This window comes from Tachyglossus aculeatus, chromosome 21 (assembly GCF_015852505.1).
Source record: "Tachyglossus aculeatus isolate mTacAcu1 chromosome 21, mTacAcu1.pri, whole genome shotgun sequence".
NCBI lineage: Eukaryota > Metazoa > Chordata > Mammalia > Monotremata > Tachyglossidae > Tachyglossus > Tachyglossus aculeatus.
In genome coordinates this window covers 166616-177620 of record NC_052086.1, presented here as the reverse complement: position 1 = coordinate 177620, position 11005 = coordinate 166616, and the positions used below count along the sequence as shown (strand labels likewise).

Genomic DNA, 11005 nt, shown 5'->3' with positions numbered 1-11005 from the left:
AGGAAGGAGCAGCCTTCGGAAACTTTTGAGATGTGGGGAGACGGGCGCTGATTGATGTTTTAGAAAAGTGACCAGGCTGCGGAGTGAAGTATGGGCTACAGAGGGGAGAGGCTTCGGCAGGGAGGAGGGGGACCAGCGAGACTGGAGTGTTTGGGGTGGGTATGCAAGTGCTTGGACCCTCACGGTGGGCGTCTGCCTGTAGAGAATAAGGGGGCTCCAAAAAAATGGGTGGAAAAAAGTCACCTGGATCTAGTGACTGGAGGAATACCCAGCTGAAAGGGAGGAGTCGAGGCCAATGCCAGGATTGTTAGGAAGAGGAGGAGAGGAAATGGGAGGGGCAATATAATAATAATGGCATTTATTAAGCACTTACTATGTGCAAACCACTGTTCTAAGCGCTGGAGAGGTTATAAGGTGATCAGGTTGCCCCCCGGGGGGCTCACAGTCTTAATCCCCATTATACAGATGAGCTAACTGAGGCACAGAGAAGTTAAGTGACTTGTACAGTCACACAGCTGACAATGGGCGGAGCTGGGATTTGAACCCATGACCTCTGATTCCACAGCCCAGGCTCTTTCCACTGAGCCACGCTGCTCTTTGAGTGGCGGCCATGAGGAGCTTGAGGGGGTCAACGGGATAGCCAGGAGATGTCCCGGAGGCTGGAAGTGATGTGAGCCTGCAGAGGATGAGAGAGGTCAGCGCTCCCGAGGTGTATTTGGGAGACGTCAGTGAAGAGGAGGGGTTGGAAGCCGGGAGAGCGGTTGAGCTCCCAAAGGGAGTGAATTGGGAGAAGGGAGTTGGAGGAGAGTTTGTGGGGGCAGTGGCGTCTAGCAGGCTTTTGAGGGGTGGATGGAAGGAGGTGGGGTAATGGCTGGGGGGGTCAGTAGGGTGGACTGAAGGCTGTTTGAGTGTGGCAGCGCGTGGAAAGACCGTGGGAGAGGAGCCCCTGGAGATGGGTTGAAGAGGGTGGGGTGGGAGGGCTGATAAGTGGGATCGCGTGCCGGGAGTTGGGGCCGGGTCGGAGGTCCAGCCAGGAGAAGTAGATTTGGAAAGCAGGAAGGGAGTGCTCTGGGGTGTCAGCTGGGGAAGATGAGCGAGGCAGAAGCCGCGGAAACACAGCCCGTGGAGGGAGGCAGTTGGGGTGGAAGGCGGAGCCTGGAGGGATTCCCGCCTGCATTTTGTCCAGAAAATGGGTTGTGAGGTCTTTGGGGCCAGAGGGGAGGGGAGAGTTGGCGGCGTAAGGAAATGGCTTAGTGTCTGGACCGGTCAGTGGTGGCGGGAGACGGGGATGAGGGAGAGGTAGTGATGCTGAGTAGAAGGAAGTGCAGAGTTCTCGCAGGTGAGGGGGAAATCGAGGCTGGCGCCGTTAACCGCATCGGTGCCGGCGGTACTCTGCGGTGTGGGCGAGGGACAGAGGAAGCAGCGTGGCTCAGTGGAAAGAGCCCGGGCTCATGGGTTCAAATTCCGGCTCCGCCAGTTGTCAGCTGTGTGACTTAGGACAAGTCACTTAACTTCTCTGGGCTTCGGTCACCTCATCTGTAAAATGGGGACTAAGACTGTGAGCCCCCAGTGGGACAACCTGATCACCTTGTAGCCGCCCCAGCACCTGGAACAGTGCTTTGCACATAGTGATGAGGATGATGATGATGATGGCGTTAGTTAAGCGCTTACTAAATGCCATCATTATTATTATGTGGCCATCCCGGGGTGGGAACTGCTGCTGAATGCGGGAGAAGGGCTGGGGGCGGAGAGGAAAGGGAGGGTGGATGAGGGATTGGTCCCAGGGGAGCATTCTTGCGTGGTCCTGCCCCTTCCCAGGCCCCCTCCCCACCCGGGCTTCAGCTGGCCTCGACGACGGGCAGTGGTGTTGACCATTCCTCCCTGGCCTGAACGGGAGGGGTGAGCTCCGGTCCCTGCCCCTGGTGCCCAGGGTGCCCTCTGCCCACCAGCCTCGGTTGTCCCCTATGCCTGACCTGCTTGGCAGGGGATTCAGCCCCTCTGCTTGCACGTTGCCCTCCGGGACGGGCTTTTTTTAAAAATAACGGCATTTATTAAGCGATTACTATATGCAAAGCACTGTTCTTTTAGTGCCCCTCCTGCTTCGTGGGTGATCCGGGCGGTGCCGCCAGCTGAGACCCTTAGGGAGGGGAGGGGGACCTGGAGGCAACGGTCTTGGCAGCTGTTGCATCTGCTTGGGGCAGGTCGGCTAACGCCAGGCGACCTTGGCCCCCAAATCTTGGCCGGAAGGCTCGCTCCCCCCAGGTGGCCCAGGGCCACTTGTGGTTCTGGAAGGCCGCGATCTGCCGGGACCCCTGGACAGGCCGTTTGCCTCCTTCCTCTCCTCTGTGCCCCCTCATCCTTTCTCTGGCCCCACGCCATCCCTCCGTCCCCACTCCTCCTTTCTCCCAGGCCGACGGGCATTTCCTCATTTTCTTCCCCACGGGCCCAGAGCCGCCGGCCTAGAGGGTCAAGGGGACAAGTGGCAGGGAGATCGGGGACCTGGAGACGGAGTTAAGGGGCTGTGGCAGGAGGCTGGGGAAGAAGGGAGCACCAGAGCTGTTCAAAAGGACAGAGAGAGCGGGAGAATCGCCAGGAACCGGGCCTAATAATGTCAATTATAATTACGGTACTTGTTAAGCACTTACTATGTGCCAAACACTGTTCCAGGTGCTGGGGTAGATGCAAGTTAATCACGTTGGGCACAGTCCCTATGCCCCGTGGGGCTCACACTCAATCCCTATTTTCCAGATGGGGGAACTGAGGCCCGGAGAAGTGAGGTCAGTTACTTTCTGTCTTATTTTAAGGAGGCGGGGAGGTAACTGAGGCCGTGACGTCGTCGAAGAGAGGTTGCCTAATGGGGTGTGCGTGTGTTTAATTTTGCTAAGGGGTGTGTAAAACTTTACGGAGTACATGGGAAGCTTTTTATGGGGGTGTATTGGGGGTTTAAACGTTGGCCGGCTATTCCTGAAATGGAACATTTTTTTGAACTCTCCCAAGAACTGAGTACAGTGCTCTGCAGTCAATCATATTTGTGGAGCGCTTACTGTGAGAAGAGCACTGTGCTAAACGCTTGGGGGAATACAGTAGCACAATGGACAGACCCATTCCCTGCCCAAAAGAAGCCTATAGTGTAGAGGACTGCACATAGCTCTCAATAAATACCATTTGTTGGCTGATCTATAATTTGTAATAATGATGGCATTTGTTAAGCGCTTACTATGTGCGAAGCACTGTTCTAAGCACTGGGGGGGAGACAGGGTGATGATAATGATGATGATGGCATTTATTAAGCGCTTACTATGTGCGAAGCACTGTTCTAAGCGCTGGGGGGGATACAGGGTGATCAGGTTGTCCCACTTGGGGCTCACGGTCTTAATCCCCGTTTTACAGATGAGGTAACTGAGGCTCAGAGAAGTTAAGTGACTTGCCCAAGGTCACACAGCAGACGTGGTGGAGCCGGGATTAGAACCCACGACCTCTGACTTCCAATAATAATAATAATAATGATGGCATTTATTAAGTGCTTACTATGTGCAAAGCACTGTTCTCAGCGCTGGGGAGGTTACAAGGTGATCAGGTTGTCCCACTGGGGGCTCACATTGAATCCCCATTTTCCAGATGAGGTAACTGAGGCACGGAGAAGTGAAGTGACTTGCCCAAAGTCACACAGCTGACAAGTGGCGGAGCTGGGATTTGAACCCATGGCTTCTGGCTCTGAAGCCCGGGCTCTTTCCACTGAGCCACGATCCCGAGGACTATGGTTCTCACCCAAGTGCTCAGTACAGTGCTCTGCATTGTAGAGAAGTAGCACGGTGTAGCTCCAAGAGTACGGCCTTGGGGGTAAGAAGGTTATGGGTTCTAATCCTGACTAGGCCTCTTGTCAGTTGTGTGGCCTTGGGCAAGTCACTTCACTTCTCTGTGCCTCAGTTCCCTCATCTGTAAAATGGAGATTGAGACTGGGTCCAACTCGATTCCCGGCACATAGTAAGTGCTTAACAAATATAATTATTGTTATTGTTACTTGCCCGAGGTCACACAGCAGACCTACGGCGGAATCGGGATTAGAACTCGGGTCCTTCTGATTCCCAGGTCTGTGCTCCGTCCACCAAGCTGCTCTGTGGAGGTGGAGGAGGCGGGTTCCAGAAATTCCCACGGCCAGAGGCGCGGTCAGCCCGACTGGCGGGCACCTTCCGCCTCCACCCCACCCGGGGTGGTCTAATATTAGGGTTCAGTGCTCCGCGGGCCGCGGCTCGAAGTACACCCCGCTCTCAGAACGGGCCACGAACGAGCAGAACCCGGCCTTGGGGGTGATGGGGTTCCCCTCGGGGAAAGGGATGGGGGTGGCCTTGGCAGCCGCCGGAGGCCTCGGTCCCTTTCAGGATGGGCGAGGAAGGGTGCAGGGAGGGGGCGATTCCATCCAGGCAGGTTCCTCTCTGGCCCTCAGTTTCCCCTCCTGAGAAACGGGGCCGACTGTGTCCACCAAGGGGCCTTGCTCCGTACTGGCCAGCCCGAAGAGGAGCAGCGGGGACTAGTAGGCGGAGCTGGGATTTGAACCCATGGCCTCCGACTCCAAAGCCCGGGCTCTTTCCACCGAGCCACGTTGCTTCTCATATATTCCAGACCACCATTCTCCCCACCTTGAAAGCCTTAGTAAAGTCACATCTCCTCCCAGAGGCCTTCCCTGATTTTTTATTTTTTCTTATTTCTCTTTTTTCTTACTTTTACTCTTTTTTTTCTTACTCCCCTCCCCTCTCATCTATGCTCTTGGATCTGTACCTTTGGGCACTTGGCATTCCCCCCACCCTGGAGCCTCAATCAATCAATCAATCAATCAATCGTATTTATTGAGCGCTTACTATGTGCAGAGCACTGTACTAAGCGCTTGGGAAGTAGCCTCACACTACTTGCGTACCTATCTGCGTACCTTTTAGACTGTGAGCCCAATGTTGGGTAGGGACTGTCTCTATATGTTGCCAATTTGTACTTCCCAAGCGCTTAGCACAGTGCTCTGCACATAGTAAGCGCTCAATAAAAATGATTGATTGATTGATAGTAGGTTGGCCTGGGCACCCAGGATAGCCGGGGAAGACGACCCGGGCGGCGAGTGGGTGGGGTGAGGTGGCCAAACGCGGAGATTCCCCAGAAGCCCCCCGACTCTGGCTCCGCTCCGGGGAGGTCCTAGGGTGGGCACGCCCTGGTGTGGGCCCGGCCCGGTCTGATCGGGACGGAGTCTCGGGTGCCCTCTCGCTCTACACTCAGCCCTCATTCATTCAGTCGTATTTATTGAGCGCTTACTGTATGCAGAGGACTGTACTAAGCGCTTGGTAAGTCCGAGTTGGCAACATATAGAGACGGCCCCTGCCGAGGGGCGACAGACGCCAAAACGAAACACGTGGACAGGCGTCAAGTCGTCAGCCCTCTCTGTGCTCCGAGTTCCTGCTTTATTGTTGGGCCGTAGGCTCTCACCCGAGGGGAAGGGAGGGACGCGAGAAAGGGGGGACAAAAATAGCTGTGACTCGCGGACCCTGAGCCCCCGCGGCACCCGGAGGGGCTGGTCCGGCGGGGCGGGGCCAGCCCGGCTCCGTTCGGGGGCTCAGGGGCCCGGCGGCGGCGGTGGGTCACTGGGCTCCCGGGGGTCTTTGGGCACCCTGGGCAACGAGTGGCTGTCCCTCTTGGGGGTCTCAGGCTGTAGCTTACAGGAGCCCGGAATCTCCAAGGGCCGGGATGCCGCCGCCGCCGCCTCTTGGGCCACCGTCTTCTGGGCTGCCGTCTCTTGAGACGCCGCCGCCGCCGCCGTCTCCCGGCTCGCCGTGGCCTCCCTAGCGATTCTCTCTTGGTCCGCGGACGCCGACCCCACCATGCTCTCCAGCTTGCTAGGGGACTTATGCACGCTGACCTCCGGCAGCCGGAGCTGGTCCAGTGGGCCCCGGGAGGTCTCGCCGTCCTTGGGCAGGGCCGTGGCGGACAGGGCGGCGGGCTTGGCGGGCTGCACGGGCTGCACGGGCTGCAGCCAGCAGTGGCCGAGGATGTCGTCGATCCGCAGCCGCCGGTGCACGTCGGGCTGCAGCATGCGGTAGATGAGGTCCTTGCACTCGCTGGTCAGGTGCTTGGACCTCGGGAAGTGGACCCGGTGCTCCTTCTGGACGCGCAGCATGCGCTTGATGTTGGAGTCGTCGTAGGGCATGGAGCCGCACACCATGATGTACAGGATGACGCCCAGGCTCCAGATGTCGTACACCTTGGGCTGGTAGGGGATGCCCTGCAGCACCTCGGGCGCCGCGTAGGCCGCCGACCCGCAGAACGTCTTGCTGAGCAGGAGCTTCCCGGCGTCGTCGCGGTGGCAGCGCTTGGAGAAGCCGAAGTCGGACAGCTTGACGTTGAAGTCCTTGTCGAGGAGGAGGTTCTCGCACTTGAGGTCGCGGTGGACCACGTCCAGGTCGTGGCAGTACTTGATGGCCGACGAGAGCTGGTGGAACTTCTTGCGGGCGTCATCCTCGTGCAGGGCCCCGCGGCCCTTGATGAACTCCAGCAGGTCGCCCTGCACGCCCAGCTCCATGACGATGTAGACCTTGCCGTCCGACGTCTCGAAGATCTCGTAGGTCTTGATGATGGAGCGGTGGTTAAGCATGGCCAGGATCTCGATCTCCCGGGGCAGGAATTTCTCCAGGAAGTCGGTGGGTGCTTTCCTGCGGTCGATGATCTTCACCGCCACGTTGAACTTGAGGCGCTCGGAGTAGGCGGATTTCACTTTGGCGTAGGAGCCCTCCCCCAAGTTGATGCCCATGATGTAGCCTCGTCGTTTGAGGACCGCGGCGTCGTCCATGGCGCCCGAGCGTCAGCGAGCGCCTCCGACGCGGCCCTCTACGTGGCCGCCCCGCGCGGGCCGGCCGGGTTCCTGTCTGCCCCGGGGGAGCGCCATCCGAGGGGGCTGGGGGCCAAGGCTGATGCCCGTGGAACGCTCACCATTGTCTCGAGCGTGACTTCAGAGCATGAAGTCACAAACGAGGCTGCGGGGCGGGCCTGGAGGTGGGGGTGGAGCGGGCCGGGGGAAAGGGGGAAGGGGTTCCACTCTCTCCGGGAAGCGAGGGGTCCGCCGGCTGCCCACCGGAGCAGGGAGAACAGGCCCAAGAGCTCGGTCGTTCCGGTCCCAGGGGTCCGTCTCGCTCCGGAGGAAGCGTACCGTTCCAAGGTTTGAGTCTTGCCCGCTCTCTCTCCCGGTCCTGATCCCTGAGCCTTGTCCAGGACGGTCTGGAGGAGTCCTTGGGCTCAGCCTGTGGTCTGGACGGAGTCTCTCCGTTTGAATTAGTCTTTCTCGTTAAACCGTCCTCGAGGCCCCACTCGGATTGGGAGGCCAGGGGGTCGATGGCAGCCTTTGCCCAGGCCCCCCGGGCCGCGGAGGATCCTCGTAGCAGTGCTGGGGACCCTTCCCCTCCTTCCCCGCCGAGGGCTGGAAGCGTGTCGGTGGCATCCCCAGAGCGGAGTTTGGCCCAGGCATTCAACTCCGGTGCTGCCCGGAGTTGATCCATGTTCAGGATCGTATTCTAAGTGCCGGGTTAGGTCGAGATGGGAGGGGAAGGGGACGGGCAGAAACACCGTCGGTCCACTCAGTCTAGTTTGGGAGAAACACCACATTTTGAGTCTTTCTAGGCCCACTTGGAAGTTCTCAGGCCGGGTTGGGGCCCCAGGCTGAGCAGAATTGAGCAGTCAGGCCAGACTGCCGCGAAGGAACGCCCCCAACACCTGGGAATGCAGGGAACCCCAGATCCCCTAGCCAAAGCTCCGTCAATCCGTCAGTGCTGTTGATTGAGCATTTACTTTGTGCAGAGCACTGTACTAAACACTTGGAAGAGTACAGCACAACAAAGCTAGCGGGCACATTCCCTGCCCATAACGAGCTGACAGTCTAGAGGGGGAGACAGACATTAATATAAATAAGAAATTTATGAGATTTCACTTAGCACTGTACTAAACACTTGGAAGAGTACAGCACAACAAAGCTAGCGGGCACGTTCCCTGCCCGTAACGAGCTGACAGTCTAGAGGGGGAGACAGACATTAATATAAATAAGAAATTTATGAGATTTCACTTAGCACTGTACTAAACACTTGGAAGAGTATAGCACAACAAAGCTAGCGGGCACGTTCCCTGCCCGTAACGAGCTGACAGTCTAGAGGGGGAGACAGACATTAATATAAATAAGAAATTTATGAGATTTCACTTAGCACTGTGCTAAACACTTGGAAGAGTACAGCACAACAAAGTTAGCGGGCATGTTCCCTGCCCGTAACGAGCTGACAGTCTAGAGGGGGAGACAGACATTAATATAAATAAGAAATTTATGAGATTTAATTTAGCACCGTACTAAACACTTGGAAGAGGTACAGCACAACAAAGCTAGCGGGCACGTTCCCTGCCTGTAACGAGCTGACAGTCTAGAGGGGGAGACAGATGTTAATATAAATAATTTATGAGATTTAATTTAGCACTGTACTAAACACTTGGAAGAGGTACAGCACTACAAAGCTAGCGGGCACGTTCCCTGCCCGTAACGAGCTGACAGTCGAGAGGGGGAGACAGACATTAATATAAATAAGTAATTTATGAGATTTCACTTAGCACCGTACTAAACACTTGGAAGAGTACAGCACAACAAAGTTAGCGGGCATGTTCCCTGCCCGTAACGAGCTGACAGTCTAGAGGGGGAGACAGACGTTAATATAAATCATTTATGAGATTTAATTTAAAGATACATACGTAAATGCTGTGGGGTTGAGGGTGGGGCTTATATCAAACGCTGAAGGTCACAGATCCATGTGCATCGACGACACAGAAGGGAGAGTGAGTCGGGAAAAAGGGATCATTCTGGGAAAATGTCTTGGAGGAGAGGTGACAATGCTTTGAAGGTGGGGAGAGTGGTGGTCTGGCATAAATAGGGAGGGATTTTCAAACTACGGGGAGGATAGGGGTCAGCGGCACGATAGACAAGATGGGGCCGGTTCATTTTGGGCAGGGGACGGGTCTACTGGCTTGGATGTATTGTTCTTAGTACAGTACTCCAAACATAGTGAGTGCTCAATAAATATGATTGAATGATTGATCAGGGCATGATGAGTAAGCGGGCACTACAGAAAGCAGGCTGTGTGTGGGCTTTGCTTTAGCAAGAGATTGGAGATGTGAGGTAAGATGGGGAAAGCTGATTGAGTGTTTTAAAGCCAATGGGTAGGAGTTTCTGTTTGATGCGCGGCAGCCTTTGGACGTTCTTGAGAAGTGTGGAGACACGGACCGAACTTTTTTTAGAAGAATGATCTGGGCAGCTGAATGAAGTATAATAATAATAATGATGGCATTTATTAAGCGCTTACTACGTGCAAAGCACTGTTCTAAGCGCCAGGGTGGTTACAAGGTGACCAGGTTGTCCCACTGGGGGCTCACAGTCTTAATCCCCATTTTACAGATGAGGTAACCGAGGCCCAGAGAAGTCAAGTGACTTGCCCGAAGTCATACAGCTGACAATTGGCAGAGCCGGGATTTGAACCCGTGACCTCTGACTCCGAAGCCCGGGCTCCTTCCAGTGAGCCGCGCTGCTTCTCACGTACTGGAGAGGGAAGAGACGGGAGGCAGGGAGGCCAGCGAGGAAGCAGTTGTGGTAGTGAAGGCCGGAGAGGGTGTCTTGGGTTCGGTGTGGTCATCAGTCAATCGATCAGTCATGTTTATCATCATCATCAATCGTATTTATTGAGCGCTTTCTATGTGCAGAGCACTGTACTAAGCGCTTGGGAAGTACAAATTGGCAACATATAGAGACAGTCCCTACCCAACAGTGGGCTCACAGTCTAGTGCTTACTGTATGCGGAGCACTGAAACTAAACACCTGGGAGGGAACGGTGCAACGGTTGGTAGACCCATTCCCTGCCCACAGTGAGCTCACAGTCTAGAGGGAGACAGACATTAATATACATCAATAAGTTACAGATATATAACTAAATTACGGCTATGGAGCGGGGAGGATGGGCCCATCTCAGAAGGAAGCGGACAATTCCGAGGTTTGGGGCATGGCTGCTCCCTCTCTCGGGCCCTGAGCCTCGGCCTGGGCCGTCTGGAGGGGCCCGAGTCTTTCCACTCGAGATAAATGTGGTATCTCCACCCTTTTGTCTCCATCCAAACTGCTACTATGCTGATCCAAGCACTTATAATAATAATAATAATAATAATGTTGGTATTTGTTAAGCGCTTACTATGTGCCAAGCACTGTTCTAAGCGCTGGGGTGGATACAAGGTAATCAAATTGTCCCACATGGGGCTTACAGTCTTATAGTAATAAGGGGCTTACAGACTTATAGTAATAATGATGGTATTTGTTAAGTGCTTACTATGTGCAAAGCACTGTTATAAGCGCTGGGGGGGATACAAGGTGATCAGGTTGTCCCACGTGGGGCTCACCGTCTTAATCCCCATTTTCCAGATGAGGTAACTGAGGCACAGAGAAGTTAAGTGAGTTGCCCAGAGTCACACAGCTGACAATTGGCAGAGCAGGGACTTGAACCCATGACCTCTGACTCCAAAGCCCCGGCTCTTACCACTGAGCCACGCTGCTTCTCTTATCCTCAATTACTGCATCTTCCTCCTCACTGACCTTCCTTCTCCCCACTCCGTCCATACTTCACTCTGCTGTTGCCAATTTGTACTTCCCAAGCGCTTAGTACAGCGCTCTGCACATAGTAAGCGCTCAATAAATACGATTGATGATGTTGATGATGCTGCTGCCCAGATTATTTTTCTAAAAAAGTGTTAAGTCCTCAAGACCCTCCAGTGGTTTCCCATCCACCTCCCCATCAAACAGAAAGACCTTACCATTGGCTTTCAAACACTCAATCACCTCACGCCCTCCTCCTTTACCTCAGTGATTCATTCATTCAATCGTATTTATTGAGCGCTTACTGTGTGCGGAGCACTGTACTAAGCGCTTGGGAAGTACAAGCTGGCAACACATACACAATGATGTGTA

The 11005-nt window shown here is 55.1% G+C and overlaps 1 protein-coding gene across 1 annotated transcript; it reads right to left on the bottom strand.

Annotated features, from left to right (window-relative positions):
* Nucleotides 1-5403: 5403 nt before the first annotated feature.
* On the bottom strand, nucleotides 5404-6887 carry LOC119942433 (testis-specific serine/threonine-protein kinase 1-like). The gene has a single exon (XM_038763246.1). It carries the CDS (start codon nucleotides 6821-6823, stop codon nucleotides 5594-5596), a length of 1230 nt encoding a protein of 409 aa, XP_038619174.1. The 5' UTR covers nucleotides 6824-6887; the 3' UTR covers nucleotides 5404-5593.
* Nucleotides 6888-11005: the final 4118 nt, after the last annotated feature.